Source organism: Neopsephotus bourkii, unplaced genomic scaffold (assembly GCF_033783945.1).
Source record: "Neopsephotus bourkii isolate Nb327-2 ecotype Australia unplaced genomic scaffold, CSIRO-AGI_Nbou_v1 NB_1768, whole genome shotgun sequence".
Lineage (NCBI taxonomy): Eukaryota > Metazoa > Chordata > Aves > Psittaciformes > Psittacidae > Neopsephotus > Neopsephotus bourkii.
In genome coordinates, this window is record NW_026902242.1 from 6,335,901 (window position 1) to 6,355,704 (window position 19,804).

Below are 19,804 nucleotides of genomic sequence, written 5' to 3' on the forward strand. Positions count from 1 at the left end.
AAAACTGATTTATGTATAATATTGACAAACTTTATATGGTTTATCCAAAAAAGTAACAATCACCATTAATGATGTGCACCAATATGAAACTAAAACACACTTGCCAATTAAACTAAGGTGAAGCGCCTTGGGTGCAACACAGTAATAACCTGAACACATCAAAAGAAAAGTATGTCTCCAAATGCTAGAACAGAAGGCTGCTCTCGTGGGGAGTGCAAGTGGCCAGGGACTTTGCAAACCCTATACTGCCCTTTAAAAAGAGCAAGCTGCAGCTTAAAAGACATTTCCCTGAAATGGCTACAACAGCAAAGGAAAACAACACCAGAACAAGTGCTACAAGTATCCTGAACCTATACTACTCCTTTAAGTAGATATCAGACAGTTAAAGCACACGTAGGCTTTAAAGCAAGGACTTTTACAGGGTAAAATTAAGAGCAAGTATTTACATTGAATAGCACATACCAGTCTAAAATATGTTTCAAACACTCAGTAAAAAACAACACAATGAAAACCACCACCTCAGCTTTCTGAGCCAGAAGTGTAAGAGAAGGACACCAACATGCAAAGTCAGCATAACAAGTTTATTGTTCAATACATCACTAGAAAACACTACCTTTCTTTGATTAGACAAGCACAGTTACACCTACTACAAGGTATAGATACCACTTCAGTAAATACTAATCTCTGAAAAGCTTCACCTCTGCATTTTTTTATTTGTAATTAACAAATCTGTAAGCACATCTGAAAAAAAAAAAAAAACAAAACCAAAAAACAACAATCACCAAACATACTAAATTTCTTCTCTTCCCTCTTTTAGACTATAAACACTGAGTTCCAGAAAATTCTCCTTTCTTTCCTCCTTGGAAGAATGTGCATCTCTGCTCTGGAGACCAGCAGTGGATCTTTTCATGGTTTCCCCATCTTGAAACATTCTCAGTATTTTCAGGAAAGCTCTTCCTTGGTCTCATCACCCAGTCTTTTTCCTTACCCAAGACTCTTATCTCTTCCCAGTGCAAGAGAATTACATGAAAGGATATATTCCAGACATAAATGTTCTATTTTTGCCATCTTTGGAAAAACAACTGAACAACAAAAAAACGTATGTAACACACACCATTTGTCAATTACACAGAAATACAGCCACCCATCCTGGTCAAGAGCTGAAGAGAGTGACAGGCTGTTAAGCATTTCTTGAAAGCATAAAATCATCAGGTTGAGTGTTACATAGAGAAAGGGTCCTTCATTTTTGCAAACCAAGCAATCTCAAGGAAATGGTCTTCCAAATATTTTAAACTGCCTAAATTAGGTATTTCCAAAATAATCCCTCGCTTAGGAAATTAACCTGAGCGAAAGATTAGTTTTGAAAGTGTTTCTGCATCTCCTTTGTTTCATTCACTGAAACGAACGTGCTTACAATCTACAAGGATCAGAAACTCACCTTACTAACACTGTAAAAAGAGCAGTAGCAGCAGCAAGCTTCCACCGCATTGTTCTGAAGATACAGCTGAAATCTGCTGAAATTAATTTGTGTGTATGCCAATGAATTAATCTCTCACAGTAGAAGTGACTTCATTTCTGTTCTATCCAACTGTTACCTTTTTCTGAAAAAATCAATCATAAGTTTCCTTCACAGCACATTAGAAGATTCCACTCTGAAAACACAGAAGTATTATGGAAAAGGAAAAATTACGCCAATCTGCAGATCTTGTGACTATATTAACTTGACCAATTCCTCAAATTGCTTTCTGTTTGTTTCCTATTGTATTTGAGAAATATTTAATCATATCACCTAAATTATGAAAATTGCACATCTGTGAGGCACTCAAAAATCGTCACAAGTACTTTTTATAAAGTCTTCATATTTTTATTATTTGGGGGGGGTGTGTTGGGATGTGTTTTGAACATAGAACAAACTCAGTCCAAAGAGAATGCTATGGACTTTTACTGATTTACAGTTCTATAACTGCACTCTATCTTAAGTTATGCAAGATAATGATAGCATTAAGGAGGAAAATAAAAGCAGTTTAAAAAAAACAAACATTCATTCTCATCTTCAAAACTACTCTGTGACTTATCTTCACTCACTGAACATCACTTTCTGTAAAAACAGCATATGCTCCAGCAGGAAGGAAAGTTTCCATCAGACAATGAGATGCAACAATGAAATGCCAAGATACCCTGTAGTGATGAAATTATCAACTTTTGTCAAAAGCAGGAAAAAAAACCCCAAAACAACAAATCCACAACTTACAAGAGTAAAAAAAGACTGGATAAGGTTCCTGTCCTTTTAAGTATTTAAAAATCCTATTCCCACTCTTGAATTATAAAGGGCATGGCAACAGCATGTGCTTTTCAGCATTTTTATATGTAGATCTTAAGATTTTGTAGAAGACATGTAAACATGTAAATTTAAGCCTAAGAAACATAAAACCATTCTTACAACTTGAGAACAGATTCAATTATCCACAGGTGCTGAAGGTCTGTAGCAAGCCAAATCACAAAACTCAAGACAAAAATACAGAACTATTATACAGGACTGAAGTTAAGCAATATTACTGATCTCTGCAGCATGCAGATTTCCCCAGAGTTCTGCCCTGTACTCCCACTATACATTAGTATCCATTCTCTATTGCGTTCTACTTATGAACAAGATTTTCCTAGAAATGGGGTTTATGTTCTGACTATGCAAAGAGGGGAGGGAAGGATCTGGCAGCTTTCCCCATTTCAGTCATTCTATTCCAATAGAAAACAAAAAAATAAAATAACCATCTCTTGTGTCTTCATGAAAAACACTGAAAGATACTTAAGTTAATCATTCGTTAAGTCAAAATAAACTACTCTCCCCAAAAGGTTCAGTGACCTCTTCTTATTTGGAGACACTCTAAAGATTTTTGTTTCACACACAGCCCAGAATCTACCACACAAGCATGATAAAGGACCTAAAAATGCAGTAGTATTCCCCCCCCACTTTAATTTCATACACACACAACACAGAGTTTGAAAGGACAGAAGATACAACACAACTAAAGAAAACAACCATCTTTCAGTGAGCAAGACCTGGCAAAATGTCATTATTTTGATGCAGTCTTTGATTCAAGGGGCTTATTATCTGCAGGAAGAAACTTCGAAGTTTCACACACAAACACACTATGCCCAAGAACCTCTGAAATAGTACAGAAAGCATAGAGACAAACGAAGATATCTAAAAGCCCAAGGGAGAATGGGCTACCAGGGGGAAAAAACAACCTCTAACAGCCAGTCTCAAGAGTATCAGTTTACAGAATAATCTTAAACAGCTCCATCTGCTTAGCTGCATGCATGTAAGATATAGACGTTTAACACTTTCTGGATTTTGAATTTCTAGTGCTGTACAAACAGCTAATAATCACATAAATCTCAAACATTTCCCATTTTATGCTCAAACTAAACCCTTGACTCATTCCAAAGTAGACATTTACAAATGCAAGATGCTTATGCTATCATAAAAAAGTCAAAATACTTTCACGGGACTCAAAACACATCTGGCTTTACCACTATGGCCACAATACAGTCTAGAACGATTCCCTCTCTGCACCTCACAAATGCAATCTGTACAGCAATTTACCTTAGGTGTACTTCAAAACATGCACAGAAGTAATCAATTGCAGTATGAGGATGTTCAGCAGACTGCAACTAAACCTCAGTTATCATACTAGATGCACAGTATTTAGTCTGCTGTCCTGATTTCAGTATTACAAATCTGATAATTTTGCTTCAAGTTAACGTTTACTCACAATAGTTTAATAATAATATTCTTCCTCTGTGTAATCTACCAATATATTCATTTATCTTGACTCCTGTTAGGAGCTGTCAAGACCTGCATTTAGATTATAATCCAAACTTTTACTACTGTGAATATCTATGATGATAGCAATTTACTGTAACAAGATGAAATATATCAAGATTGGTTTCCATGCTTAAGTGATTTATGATGCTACCTTACCTTGGAGCTACCTGTTTGGAAACAAAACTTGAAGGCTAGCTTTAAAGCACGTAACACAGCATGACAAATACTAGAAAACAACAAAGGAAAAGTAGATGAAAGGCAAAAAAGGCTTCTCATCCTTCCTGATCCTAAATATCAAGATATTCTTCAGCTGGTTACTGCATCAAGACCTGCTGAACCAGCACTAATCTTGAAACAAACAAACCTGAAACCAGCAGCTGAATCTGCTTGCAGTGTTCCTCCTAATTTGTAAGGAAAACATATTGTTGGTTCTTATTCAACTCTGCATTCACTGGAACTGTCAGGTCCCATTGACTGTTATTTAGCTAGTCACTCTGTAGCTTGTACAAATCTGTAAAGCTGTGCCTGCACATGGAAAACTGCACGTCTCCTTGCCAATCCTCAGAACATTTCTGCTGAGCCATTTCTCAAGGTCCCTCTTGACTTAAGTGTTACTGTTTAAGTACATAACACCCCCAAATCACAAGACTATCATCTTTCCTCCTCAGCTTACTTGAGACTGAACTGGAACTTTACTGGATTCTAGAGACAATTATTTAGGTCCCATATGGAAAAAATACAGACACATTGTTTTCATTTGTCTATACTTGGCTCCTGGAAGGAAATAACACATTATAAGACTCAAGTCCTCATTTGCATAAAACACACCAACAGCAGAGAAGGGAGGACCAGAAAGACTACAGCAGTCAGCAGGGCAGCTTAAGTAGGGAAATGCAGTAAGTACCTTGGTTTCAGAAACAACCTACTGAAATTCTGATGATAAAGAGAACAAAGTCCATAGATTCTAACAACAGTTTGATTCGCTTCACACTGTGGAACAAAAACATACATTTTAGTATATTAAATAAATTTAATATATTGAGTATCTGAGTCCCTAAGAGTTGCAAATTCAATGCTATCAAGAAGATACCAAAGCTCTTTTTACTAAGACCTGGGAATTATTAAGAGTTGTAAATTTTTTAGAAAGAACTCATCTTTCATAACCTTTATTTACTGAACACTTAACAAACCCATCCAGAACTCTTACAACTTTTATATAAATGCAAATGTTGAAAGCGTCAAAAAAAAAAAAGAAAATTTCTACTTTGTGATTCAAAGGACGTTTTTGGGGTTTTTGTATTTTATTTTGGTTGGTTGGTTTGCCTCCCATCCCCTTAAACATCACTTAGGGCAGTCTTCTGACAAAGCAATGCTTTGCCGTACCAAGTTTTCAATTAAATAAAGGTAGAAGAATAGTGTCTTAAGGTTCCATAACTAAGAAACTGCAGTCCAGACAGGGGAGGAAGAGGAAGGGAAACAGTGGTATCACGTGTGATCATGTTAAAAAAATGTTCCTTTCTACAGTGAGAAGTGTAAGAAGGTAAAAACAAAACCCACAACTAAAAAGCAATGTTTTTCAGTAGTTACTAACAACACTTTGAACATTATTTTTCTACTTCCCTCTCCAAAAAGAGATTTTATACTACAGTAGAACACTTAAAAATAACTTATTTTTATTTAATTGCACATTAATTTAATTCGCATGCAGAAATGGAAGCTTTGTGTGACAAAGACCCTCCATCTTCCGGACACACAAGGTCATTTACGTACTTCATGTACTCAAGATAAGAAGATATCAAACACTTTTACAGATACACTGCAGAATAAATGCCCTGTAATACTACCCCACAGTATTTTCCTATCAATATCCAAGCAGATAGTTTCCCTATCCCAAGGGTTTTTGATTCTTTCAATAAAAAGATAGAACAGATGCACACTTCAAGACTTACCCAAGACAGATTTACCCCTCAAACCAAAAATTAAGGTTTTCAAACAGTTAGATTAGCATATATTTACAGCAAAATATGCAAATTAATACCTACAGTTGCTACGTCCAGACATAGCTAAGACAGACTCCATTAAGCAAGAGAAGCAGAACTGGAGGGAACAATTCAAACTTGATCAAATCACACAATGCGACTGAACAAGCCTTATGAACTCCACTAGAGAAATTCAAACCATACTTAAACTAGCAATACTTCCCATTATTGACTTACTGGTCAGAGAAGTTTAAATAAAACCCAAATCCCATCAACACCCCCCCCCCCCAATTATTCGAATAGTGAAAGAAAACAGCGCTTTTAGCTTATTTTGTCAAGTAAAGTTCTGATTGTACATTATTTACATGGATAAAGAGAAATTCAAAAGTGTAGCTCTGCAGTACCTGCTCCACTTAAGACTGAAAGTCTAGTGTATACATAAACTACTCTTTTGAGAGTTTGGTGTAGAAGATCAATGCACAATCCCCGTTTGCTAGTGGTTATGCTAGAAACCTGTTAACCCAATAAGAAACAAACTAACAACAGGAAAAAAAACGTTAGCTCTTGTACTCTTCACCTTTCAGTGTCTACTCAGGCAGTTCTAACAGTTTTGTCAGAAACACACATATTTTAAAATAGTCAATATAGAGATTCTTCTATATAAAGGAACTTCTAATACTAGAATACTTTCTAAATTGATGGCTGATGTATACACCACCACTTGCTCACACAACTGAAAATAAGAAATACACTTGCTTTCAACTGCAAGCTTTTCTGGCAAAAGCAGCACTTCAGTCAACAGTTACAGGTCAGTATTTCATCTTACTATACAAAAAGCTCGGCAGCTGTGGCTTATTACATTAGTCAAGAGTCTACAAAAGATATTAGAAATAGTTTGTTTATCAGGCTTAAATTTGCTGATAAGATCAATATTTACATTCACCAGTAGACGATTGCAAAACATGGTTTGATGACTGACTCAAGCATGAATTTAAGTCCAAACTCTATATATAATTTATGAACAGTGAAAATAGTGCAGAATTAACATACTACATTAACATTTGTTCAGTCTGCAGTCCTCCTAGTTGCAAGTTTGAGTAATTTTTCTTATGATACAATCATAAAATTTCATGAGTCTCTGCAAAGTGTAACGATTTGCTTACAAACATGTCCCAGGAGGAAGAACAGTATTTTCAAAGTGGCAATTTTTATAGGGGTTGGGGAAGGAGGACAATGGTAGGAAGTGTGACTTGCTCACTGTGATCACACAATATAACTGGCAATAGTTACTGAATGAGCTTCAGCATTGTGGTTAGAGAATAGAGAACTCCTGAAATCAAGTTCTGTAACAAACTGTACCCAACCTAAAACTGCTGACATCAAAAAAAGCAGTCCTGGCTAGACCCAAATTTTATGCTCCTGTCCTACATAAACCCTCTTTAGAGCCAGTATGAACATCTGGTGACCATACTGACCATCTCCCTAAGAAACAGTTCTATGTTGAGACCATTTTTTTCTAGTGTTAGACAAAACCTAGAGCCTCTTCTAAGCCAACTGACCAGAAGCAGACGAAGTTACCACTTTGGGTTGCAATGGCAGTACTCCAAATTGCACACCGGGAACTGCAGAACTACACTGTTATGCAGTACCAGGCTACAGTCAAGTACTTGCTTCAGCTGGAGCTGTGGCACTACTTATCCAATTCAAAGTGCAGCTCCTACTAGACTCAAATTTGAAGATTTGCATATTCCTACAATAAAATACAAATCATTGTATTGCCAAAACTTCAGAGTGAACACAAAAACTACACTAGACAAATAAAACACTACAGACTCCTTGTTATCCGGCTTCTGACATCCCCTTAAAGGACACATTAACCCATTCTTTTATATCATGTTTCTTTCGGATATGGGAATGTTATTTAAAGGAACACTCAAATGTTTAAACAGTGATTATTTCAAGGATCTGTGTGCTCGCCTTGAAGTGAATATACAGAACTGATCAGTGTCAGTGTACCTCCACTTTTAGCTGCAAAACTGCTCTTGGCCTATCCCGCCACACTGTTCAACTCAGAGTACTCACTTTTGGGTAAAGATACAAGTGAGCAAGTAATTCCAAGCTTCATCACCAACTATCTTTTGTTAAAACTCAGTACTAAGCAGACATGATGTTAAACATTCAGAGATGTATTTTATAAAGAGCCGATATAGCTGCCATACTAAGAATAGTGCATATGGCCCCTCAACACATGGTTACAGTCACTCATGAGTGCAGCACAATACAATGCTATGGCAGAAGCAAGTATTTCCATCATCTCCCCTTTCTCTAGCACCTCACCAGTCCCAGAACCAGTAATACAAGGCCAAAATGGAAAACTGAGCCAGATTAAAACTAACCAACCAACCAGTGTACCTCTGCTCACAAAAAGGGTACCCCTGTACAGCTGCCTGCACCACTGTATGAACTCAAGTACCAAGAAAAAAAACAAACATAATATTCTGCTGCCTGTTAATTACTTAAAAGAACTAAAAATTATAGTTTATGTAAAATATACAACTCCACTGCTGACATTTTCAAAACATGAAAAGTTAACAGGTTTTTTGGGGTGGGTTTGTTGTTTTTTTTTTGAATGAGCACATTTCATTTTATTGAAGACTAATTAAATAGCAGCAATGAGCTCATGACAAGCATATCAGCATTTTTAATAACAAAATTAACCAATAAAAAGCAAACAGAAAGAGAGAAGTGCTCAGATTTAACATCAGTGTATAAGAAAACAATCCTACTTAGAATGAAAAATTCAAGATAAGTTTCTAATGCCTTACTGACAGAAAAGTATGTACCGGGGTTTACTTGATGAATTGTGTAAGTGCCCAGAGAGAAAGAGAGGTTTTCATTTATGTCTGAAGAACATGAAAATTGCTTATATTTTTTTTTTACATTCAATATATGTCTAAGAACACTTCCATGTAAGTGTTTGAAACACCACTTGGGTACAACAAAGAAGTTTTATCAGGGTTAGTCAATGCAAAGTTTAATACTGTAGAGCAAGTCTTTCCTCCTACAACTGAGAGAAGCTGCGATTAAAGCAATAACCAGTGAAATTGTTAAGAAGAGAACCCCCAATTCCTGATAAGAGCTCACAGCAACGTATACAGCACAATCCACTGTTATTAAACATGATACATTTTTCAGCCCTTAAATGTATTTTCTTTAAGGACTGAGTATCCTTAGTCCTTTTTATTTACATGGATTTTCAGCATTAAAGATTATCCCATATTACAGAAGTTGGCGCTTATTCTTCCTGTTCAATAAGGTATCTTAATGAACAGGGTTTGTTTTCCCTCAAGTGAAAAACAGGTACATACCTTCCTAAATAAACTGGGGTTTGTTTACCATGGCCATTCTTACTACACAGAACCATACTTGATTTTATAATTTGGTGCAGAGGTAAAACAGGAATAATACCAGTTAGCTGAGTTTCAAATGATAAAATATTTTGGTTTCCAGTATCCCTCTGCATCCAGAGAATGCCTTACAAATCACAACTGTGATCACTTAAAACAAATAAGGAGCTGTGCCAAAAAGAGTATAAAGGCTCAAAGGACAGTATCAAGTCAGTAGGAGATCTAAACACATATGTTCTGATTGTACTTGTTATTTAAGAAGCATTACAGCTCCTGGGTTAGGTGTTTGGTTTTAGGTTTGTCAGTTTGGATTGTTTATTTTTTTTTTTAATCAAGTCCTCTTTAGAAAAGGGAAAGAAACCTGAAATAAAACCCCCTAAAATAAGCAAACAATAATGGGCTAGAATATTTAGCCACTTTTCTAATTACAGCCTTCACAGAAATGCAGGCTTCTGCTGTGTTGTAACACATTCAGGCCTTATCTTTTCCCACCACCAACTTTAATCTGCATTATCAGAAACAAAAGAACAATTTTAACTGGTATTTCATATTGCTGTGCATGAACTGCCTTTATACTAAAGATGTTATCAAAAGTAATACTGCACAACAAAAGAGAATATAACTTGCTTGCTTTCCTGGTAAATATAAACTTCCTATCACATTTCAAGTTTCACAACAGAATGATCAGTACACCCAGACTGAATGGGGAAAGCTGGTTGAACCAGAAATTACATTCTATTACGTGCTGCATAGTTTTTAAAAACACTAGTTAAGTTTAGAACCATTTAAAAAATATGGAATCACAGGTGCTCTCAACAAAATTCAAAGAACTATTTAGCTATCAAAAAGTCTACTACTCTGCTCTTACTTTCAGAGATTCTCTATAAGAGACAAAAACTAAGGCTCTTTTAAGGTTTTAATATTTTTAAATATCTTTACTACATCCTCTCCCCACCATTAAGCTCTAACAGTATTTAGTTTAACTGAGATTTACTTCCTAATGGACATTTGTTTGTTAACTATACCAGCCAAACCTGCACATCTGTATTTCTACTTGGTATAGAACTTTCAGTAACAAAAATTATATATCAGGAAATAACAAATTTTGTAAAATTCACAAACATACTACAGATAAAAAGTTTTGAGCTTGTTCTTACAACTTCCTTGCACAAAGATATGAGCAGTTCTCTGAATTATAAGCTAGAGTACCATCTAGGCAAAGCTGAAATTATTTTCCTTTCCAGTGTTAGTGAGACAACCATAGAAATTCCCTGGATATTAACCCTATGGTGAGCAGATGCAAAAAGTGAAATATTTTGCATGGAATCCTCTCAGTAAAAAGTTAAGCTGTATTCTTTCTTTATTCCTACTCAACCAGAAGTCTTCCCTGCAATATTTTTTTCAGGCCAGCAAGAAGACTAGGACATCTGCCAGGGACAGAAACAAAACAGAAGATTTCTCATCCCTTCCTCAGATCAAGGCCTCTATTTCCTGCAGCAAAAGAAGCATTTCTAGTACATCTCAAGAGCTATCTAGGAACGCTATGTTATTACTTGTGCTAATCCCTGCTAATAGCAGGAATATGTAACAGATAAGCAATTTTCAATGCCAGTGGTTCAAACAGTCTAAAGTTTGCTGCTGCAAGGATTCAAAGGAGGACCAACATTTCAGGAAACTAGGAAAGGTTTGAACTGTTTTTAGTAACTGACATTCAAGTTAAAAGGTTTTAGCAGCTATAGGAGCAGAGTACTAAGTTAAACATGTACTAGTTACTAGCATTTAGCAGCTCAGGGATTTGATTTTTAATTTGCATCTCAACATTTATTCCTCAAAACTGATGCTCTTCAAATATGGTAGTTCCATCCACTTCTGAAGCAGTCAAATGCAGGAAGGCTTTGGAAAGTTTACCTTCTCAACTGTCGTGCAGTTGAGCAGAGAACTGAAAAAAAAAAAACTACTTCAACTACATTTTCAGATCTTAAGGTTAAAAATATCACAGCACAACTGAACGAGATGTGAAGAACCAGATTTTGCAATATGTGTTTTATGACTACGTATTCTTACATTAATGATTACGGCAGAATATGGCAGCAAACTGTTAAGAAGTCAATTTAGCTGATAAACAGCTCAAGAGGCGAGAACCTCAAACTACTTTGACATAACATTTTTTGTATACTATAAGCTCTCCAACAAATATGTATGGAGGGCTGCCCTTCCTAAGGAAGGATAGAATACTTCTAATTCATAAAAGCAAAAAAGAGTAAACATCTGTTGCAAGGAGAAAGTTGAGGGACAAATGTCTACACAGGAAAACAGAGTCCAAAATACTACTCACAAATTGCAATTAAGGATACAACCACTTACCTATGACAACTTATGTAGGACAAAGAGATGTTCTCAAATGAGTACTAACATTTCAAAACACTGTATTTGAAACCATGCACCTATGTACTCATAACCAAGAAGATAACAATCAACAGGACAGAAGTTACATCCATCTTCAAGAATGCACAAGGTTTAATGAGATCTCCCTAACAGAAAAATGCTGGTTTGGTGGTTTTGCCTTTTTTCATTAATTTAACACATCACCTAGGTTTCCTACCCATGTGATAATCATAGACTGGTGAGTCTCAACCAATGGAATGTGCCACCATATCAACATTAAAACCATCCACCCTTCCACAATAAGCAAGCGTCTGCTGCACATGGCTACATCTACCCATAATGTCTAGGACTTCCCAAACCAGATCTTCAAGCAGTCATCACCCAAACTCCACTCAAAACCAAGGCAGACATAAAAAAAACAATATACACATAAAATAATAATATAAAAAAAACCAAAAAAAGGCAGGATTGAGAGACTCAGGAGAGGCCACAACCAGATAGTTACACATGAGGCAGGCAAGAAACCTGCTCCCAGCCCCAGCTTTCGCCGCCACCTCAACCCTCCAGCACACCCCACGCCGTGGGCCCGCTCCGAGCAGCTAGGCCCTACGCGGACAAGTCCTGGGTCCCACACTCCCAAGAGTGCCCCCAGGCCGGGTAACGCTCGTACACTCACTACTGCACCAATGCCCCGCCGCTGGCGGGCCGCGCCAGGGCTTGGCCTCTTCGCGAGCCTAGCCGCTCCGCTTCTGGGCCGCGGCCTAAAAATGGCGGAAGAAACCGCGCTTCCTACACCGCTCCCCGCCGCACCCGCAGCGCAGAACCGAGCCGCACTCACCGTCCAGCCACTCTCTCACACCCCAACTCCGCGCCCTGCCGCCTCGCCAGTCGCCTCGTCCCTCCGGGTCCCGGAAGCCGCCGCCACCTCACGAACCCCCACTAAGGCCGGCCGCCATCTTCCTCCCCCACCAGCGGCCGGGCGGTGCACGCACCCTTACGTCACCACGCTCAGCGGCCGTGAGAAGCGGCGGTCAGGGTACCGCGGCCGGAAGAAAGGCAGGTGGCGGCTCGAATTGCTGCGCGCATGCGCACGGGGCGTGGTAACTGTGTCACTCCCGCGCTCTGTGAGGGAGGGAGGGTGCAGTCATGAGGCGCACAGGGCCGGTGGGCAGCAGGGCTCGTGCTGCCGTGCCTGCCTGCGGCTGCAGCCGCTCCAAAGCCGGTAGTACCGCTTCCTGAGCGGATCGGCCCCGCTTACCCGCATAGCTTTATGTTCCTGTGTTGCTGCGGGTTCATGCTCCGCAGGTTCACCAAACAGGCACGTGCTATGCGGAGCTGTAAGTCCCGTGGGTATCTTCCCTTTTAAATCCTCCGGGGTTTCAAAGCCCAGAAGTTAAGAACAACTGATGCCAAGGCTCGTAATCATCTACTTGAGGGGGATGGTGCAAACCTCCTGAGATCACTTTTGGATCACTAAGTCTGTTACACTCCTTACTGGGACACTCGTGATAGCTTTGAGAGGTACCAGTGAGAAGTAACACTCCCAATTGCACTTACTACATCCTTTTACCCAGAAGTGTAGACAAAGAGGTGCAGAATCACAATTACAAAATGGTTGGAAAGGAGCTTAAAGCTCATCCAGTTCCAACCCCCTGCCACGGACAAGGCCACCTAACACTAGAGCAGATTGCTCCAAGCCCCTGTGTGCAACCTGGCCTTGAACACTGCCAGGGATGGGGCAGCCACAGCTTCTCTGGGCACCCTGTGCCAGTGCCTCAGCACCCTCACAGGGAAGAGCTTCTGCCTAAGAGCTCGTCTCAGTCTCCCCTCTGGCAAGTTAAAGCCATTCCCCTTGTCCTATCACTACAGGCCCTTGCCAAAGGTCCCACTCAGATTTATTGTTGGCCCCTTTAGGCACTGGAACTGCTCTAAGGTCTCCCCTTAAGGAGCCTCCTCTTCTCCAGGCTGAACCAGCCCAGCTCTCTCAGCCTGGCTCCAGAGCAGAGCTGCTCCAGCCCTCGCAGCATCTCCGTGGGATCCTCTGGACTGGCTCCAACAGCTCCACATCCCTCTCGCATTAGGACATCATCCATGTCCTTCTCCTGTCCATGACACCCAGTGCCACACCATACAAACACACCATGCCAGTATTAAAATGGGAGGCCCTCTAAAGAACATCTAGGGAACTGTGCTGTTTCAAGGCTAAACAATATTGCAATGTGATCATCTGAACCATTTGTACCTGAAACTGCTCAGTTTGTTCTCCCAAATCATCCAGGTTAATGTAAAATGGTTCATTGTCCGTACACAGCACTCCCTCCATCCACTGTTGTACCTCTACAGGCACAGCAGCCTCCTCTCTGTATTGTGGTTGTTCTCTGGGAGGTGGAGACAGAACTATTGTTTTTCATGAAACATAAATTGTAAAAGTTTAACAATATTGTATTGTGTTCTGACTACTGTTAAAATATTTAACTTTGTAATTAAAAGGTTAATATTGTTAAAATTCTAAATAAAAGTATCTAAAGTTTTGCTTGTAATAGGATGCCCTGTGTCGTTAATGAGCTGGGGAAGGGGACGCTGCACAAAGCAAACACCATCCGTGTATTATGGTGGTTACAATTTGGCCAGCGTGGAACTGGGAAGAGAGGGGAGGTGGGGGGCATCAGTGGGAATGGGCAAACAGTACCCTGAATGATATGTGCTGCTGCTGAGTGGTGGGCATTTATTAAATGAACACAGTATATTTGAAAGTATTTTTCATGTTTGAACAACCAACACAATCAGCAGAAGGAAATGAAGGGAAACTACAAAAATGAATAGACAAAGTGCTCAAAGCAGAAAATGAGCACTTTTCCACCTACAAATCCTATTCTAGTAACTGTATGTGCTACAGTATTAAGTAAAACAGTTCAGAAATGAGTTGATGATTAAACTGAAGCTGGCTGAAGTTTCTCAATTAAATTCTGTCTAAACCCCACATTTGTACCATGTTCTTTCTTGTAGCTTCAGAAGAGGAGGACCCTCAAGACATGAGGGCCGAGGTCCCAGGGGGAGAGATGGCTTTCCTGGACCTGAAGATTTTGGGCCAGATGATGCTTTTGACTCTCCAGATGAAAACTCAAGAGGAAGGGACCATGGTGTTCGGGGGCGAGGTCGTGGTGCTCTGAGAGGTGAGTGGAACATTCTTCCACACTGAAATGCAAGGATAAGGAAGCAAAGACATTTCTTGGGCAAATTAACAGTACTTTCATGAATCCAACGTCTCCTGTCCACTGCATCTCTTACTGCGCAGGAGGCCGGAAGGGTTTACTTCCTACTCCAGATGAATTTCCACGCTTTGAAGGAGGGCGAAAACCAGAATCCTGGGATGGAAACAGAGAAACAGGTAAAAACTGGAGGGGTTTGTTTCACAGTATCACAGTATGTTAGAGATTGGAAGGGACCTCAAAAGATCATCCAGTCCAATCCCCCTGCCGGAGCAGGAACACCTAGATAAGGTTACACAGGAACATGTCCATGCGGGTCTTGAATGTCTCCAAAGAAGGAGATTCCACAACCTCCCTGGGCAGCCTGTTCCAGTGTTCCGTCACCCTCACTGAGAAGAAGTTTCTTCTCAGGTTTAAGTGGAACCTCTTGTTTTCCAATTTGTACCCAAATACAGATAGCACTATACTTCTACGATATCGCCAATTACCAAAATAGGTTTTAAAATCGCCTCTTCTTCCTGTACCTCATGTGTTTGTTATCACTGCTTTTCTACAAGAAAACCAAGACATAGTTCTGAGAACACCATGACTATGACTGTTCTAATTTACTTTTCCTCTACCAAAACAAGAGTGCACCCAACAGCAAACCCAGCTGTTTCTGTCTAGACAAAAGGGAGTATGCTTGGGTTTCCTCTGATGTTTCCTGAACTCCTTAAACCACTGTGGTACTTGGTGTTAAGTGGAATTCCGTATCAAGCGGCAGCTTTTTTAATTAAGTTTTGAAATATTCCACAGTCATGGAATATGCACAAAATGTTTAAGAAAAATGGAAAATGAGCTAGCTGTTGTGTAAAATCTTAGAAGATGACAGCATGGCAGGAGAGACACAAGTGTCCCAGTCCATGGTACTGTGACCAATGCTGCTGGGAAATGGGTAAGATTACTTAATGGGAATATACTGCTGTACTCTTTGGGTCAAGTTCTTTTACCCAAATATGGAATCCTTATCCTGTACCTGCTAGTTTACAGCTCTGCCTTCTCTAGGATTGGTTTAGTTCATTACTGCTGTTAGGAATAAATTAATTCTCTGTACTGTAGAAGTTGTAAAAATAAGAGATCCAATCTAATGCTGTTCAGATAGCCCTGATCTACATTTTTAAGGGAAAAGAGTGACCGTTAGTGGAACGTCTGTACTGAAATTTGGTACACAATTGGTTTTATTAAAGTAATCTCTGTACATTTAGGTACCCCAATTTAACAGTTTCAATTTAATTCAGAGTATCAGGTGAAAACACTAAACTATAAGTAGTGATATCAGGGAAATATTACATTGTTTAGCTTTATTTTGTGTATAAGGCACACAATACTCAGTGAGATACTCAGGGTCTGAGCAGGGTAGGCCTGGTATTCCCCTTTACGTGCAGTAGCGCAGTACACAGCCCAACTGAAGCACCACACTCCCAGCAGGGACTGTCAGCCTGAATTCAGCACCTTCCTAAGGCTGCTTAGCTTCTGCATTGAAACTGAGCTGTGCTGGCTGACAAAAGCCCTAATTACCAGCAAGTCTTGTTTCTCAAGGTCATGCTATGACAAGTAAGCAATTCCTGTCTGAACTGAGATATCTAAATACATATATATATATAAAGTTCCAAGAGCTGAAGCTACCCTTGTAAAGCCCAACTGTTACAGCACCTGTAAGGCAGCAGCAATACCTTCAAAGACTTAAGGCTCTTACCTAAGATTAGCACCAGCCATCCTATCTATCACTGTCATGCGCCAAGACCACCCTTATAGTTATGGCAGTCTTTGTGACCCACAGCCCCAGGAAAGTTTGTTCCACTGACTGGATGGTATTTTAAAGAATGGGGTTTTAGAGAGGAATGCAGTTCAGTAGAAACTGTATTCATATTCACCACTGGTCTGACGTGGCTGATGACTGCACCGCTCAGCAACTGAACCATGTTCGGAGTGTAGGGGTCAGCACAGCAATGAGTTAATAGCAGTTAACTGTTTTGAACGTTGACCCTGACACTTGACCAGATTTCACTAAGCTGTCCCCACACTCCAACACCAGCCAGCCCTGCAGCCTCAGCTGTAAGACACTTGCTTTTCATGTCATGGGCAAGTCAATCCTTATGTTTCACTGGCTCCATAATCTCACTCACGTTTTGAGGTAGGCTGCAGCAGCCACATGGTCCTAGACTGGAGGTAGGGAAGTGGGATGCTGCCAGCTCCTACCCGAGCCGGAGAGACTCCAGACCACGGCTATGGAGCTGCCTTTGCAGTAAGGCAGAATCCTGTGCTCAGCTGGCACCAAGCCCGTCACCTGAGCACAGGCAACGCGTTTAGAGTCCCCGGTGCCGCTCGCGGGTGCCAGCCGCTGTTCTTCTGGTTAAAGAACTGGCGAGGAAAGCCCAGCAGCAACGCCAAGGAGGTGAAGGAAGCGGCGAGCAGACGGCGCCATCCTCATCCCCGTCTCGGAGAGGCGCCTCCGTGCTCCGCCGAGCGTGAGTCTCTGTCCCTCCGTCCGAGTCCCGCCGGGCTCACACAGGCAGCGCTTTGCCCCCGCGCCGCACCGCAGCGCACAGGAGGCCGCCGAGGCGGCGGAGGCCAGCGGCGCCCCCGGGCAGCGCGCTCAGGAGCGCAGCGGCGGCGGTGCCCAGCTGGGCCGCGGCGCCCATGGCCGTCAGGAGGGTGCTGCGCAGCGCCAGCGCCGCATAGAGGGTGCCGCCGAGGGCGCCCAGGTAGAGCAGGGAGCCGCGGCTGGGCTCCCGCAGCAAGCGGGCCGGCCCGCGCAGCAGGGCGGCGGCGCCCAGGGCGCAGAGCGAGCCGAGGGACCAGAGCAGCGCGAACTTGCGGGCGCGGAGCAGCAGCAGCGGCACGTACAGCGCGGCCAGCCCGAAGCAGAGGGCGGCCAGCAGCAGGCACAGCCCGCTCCCCGCCAGCCGCTGCCAGCGCGACAGCCCCGGCAGGAAGGGGTCCGCCTCGGCGGCCCATGGCCAGCCCGAGCCCGGTCCGGCCCCCGCAGGGGGGGCGCTGCGGCCCGACGAGAAGGGGTTCAGCGGGCCCAGCCAGGCCCCCAGGCCGCCGCTCCCCGCTGCCTCCTCCTGCGAGCAGCCGGCGGGCGGCGGCGCAGGTCCCGCATTGGCGGTGGTAGCGGCCTTTGACTGCGCCAGGTACTCCTGCAGCTGCCGGCCCAGGTCCGCCATGGAGAGGCCCGGCACCGTTCCACGGCGCTACAGCGAGCAGCACAACCGCTCCTCCGCCATCTTGCGGAGCAGCTGCATCCGGGTTAGGGGGGCGGCGCGCGTGTGCGGAAGGCTGAGGTGGCGGGAGCGCGGCCTCGGGTCCTCAGTACCGGCGCCGCGGGGCTGGGTTGAGGGCGGAGGTGTCCTTTAAAAGAGGTGTCTGACAGGGGAGCGGCAGGGTTTGCTGGGCACAGGTTGTTGGGTTGGGTGACAGGGAGAGTCTTGAGCCGCTCCGCATGGAGCCACTGGAAGAGCTTGGCAGCTGTGAGCTGCAGCACCTCATGTTCTCTTCAGCAGGGAAGAAGATGGCGTCACGTTCAAAACGTAGATGGGTAAGAGGAAGGTGGTACCTGAGGTTGATGGAGCGCACAGGGAGCTCTATGGGACACAGCAGTCCCGGAGGCTGAGCGCTGCCCAGCGCCGTGTGCCCCCAAGGTTGGCAGCTGGAGTCTCCTCACGTCTAACCCAAGGTCTCTGCCTCTCTGAAGAGCTGCAAGAGCAGAGACATTACATGTAGGAACCATCCCAGCAGGGCTGGAGATGTCGAGCACGACCAAGAGCTTGCCTTGTACCCCTGTTAACAGCCAAACCTGTTAACTCACTGGCTGTTCATTAATAACATTAACTACTATTCTGTCCTCGACCAACCGTTACAACAAAAAAAGAACATCCAATTCTTCACCCTGGTTTAAAGACACAATAAATAAAAATATCAAATGCTAATTTAACCTTTATGATTCTAAATGTTCACTGCAGGGCTGAAAAAATGAGATGTTTGGACAGCAGGAAACAGCTATCAGTTTCCATCATCAGCGTGCAGCAATATCCATAGCAATGGTGAGTCACAGTGTATTCGGCTGCCGCACAAGATGCAGATTAAGTCTGAAATCACTGTTGGGCAGAAGCTGCCTGCCCCATTTGGTGGATCAGTTTAGCATTGGTACATTGATACAAGTCAGAAGGCATAACACTCTCTGAGTGCTCAGGACAAAGTTTAATGGTTGGCAAGAAGAGATGGTACCATAGAATGGTTTGTGCTGGAAGGGAGCTTACAGCTCATCCAGCTCCAAACCCCTACCACTGACAGGGACACCTTCCACTAGAGCAGGTTGCTCCAAGCCCCTGTGTCCAGCCTGGCCTTGAACAGTGCCAGGGATGGGGCAGCCACAGCTTCTCTGGGCACCCTGTGCCAGTGTCTCAGCACCCTCACAGGGAAGAGCTTCTGCCTAATCAGGGGTGGGGTTGTTGTGTCATAAAAATGACTTCTCATGAAGACAGACTGTGTATTTAAAAGACGAAAATGTCTTAAAGATGCTGTAACAGCAACATTTTACAGGGCAAACTGAGTTTCAATGGGAGCAGCTACTGGAAAGAGTATCAAAAGGGGCCACTGGGGTTTATAAAATAAAGATTCACCATGCCTCCTTGCTTTTGTATGTAATTAGATCTTTGTTTTTTAGTTATAATTATTCTGATCCAGTTAAAATTACCATGGTTGATTAGAAAAGCGTGCCTGTTTTTTTGGCTTGCAGGAGACAAAATGCCAGTAAAGCAAAGAAATAAATGCTATTTTGAGGTAAAGTACTTAAGCTGTAACCCATTCAGCTGTCATGAAATGAATGAACCAGCTTGGCCTTCCAACGTAGCAGCAACATTAAGTTTGTAGCAAGAGCTTAAATAATCCCATCTTTCCCTTTTGCCACAGCAGTGAAACTCTTGCTTATCACCATAAGCAGTGCCTTAACAAACC

At 42.2% G+C, this 19,804-nt stretch overlaps 2 protein-coding genes across 5 annotated transcripts in view; both read right to left on the reverse strand.

Annotated features, from left to right (window-relative positions):
• WDR33 (WD repeat domain 33) overlaps positions 1-12,554 on the reverse strand; it is a 68,450-nt gene extending 55,896 nt beyond the window's left edge. For 3 of the 4 annotated variants that reach the window (XM_061379147.1, XM_061379146.1, XM_061379148.1), the window contains exon 1: positions 12,436-12,554. The gene's annotated coding sequence lies outside the window, so the exon portion shown is untranslated. The remainder of the gene's footprint in view (positions 1-12,435) is intronic. The other variant, XM_061379149.1, reaches the window with a different exon arrangement.
• Positions 12,555-17,346: 4,792 nt separating this feature from the next.
• LOC133226022 (vesicle transport protein SFT2C-like) lies at positions 17,347-18,044 on the reverse strand. Its single transcript, XM_061379131.1, has one exon. It carries the CDS (start codon positions 18,013-18,015, stop codon positions 17,350-17,352), a length of 666 nt encoding a protein of 221 aa, XP_061235115.1. The 5' UTR covers positions 18,016-18,044; the 3' UTR covers positions 17,347-17,349.
• Positions 18,045-19,804: the final 1,760 nt, after the last annotated feature.

What these genes read in the sequence shown, in the direction of transcription:
- LOC133226022 (XM_061379131.1), bottom strand. Translation starts at nt 18,015, where the DNA reads ATGGCGGACCTGGGCCGGCAGCTGCAGGAGTACCTGGCGCAGTCAAAG.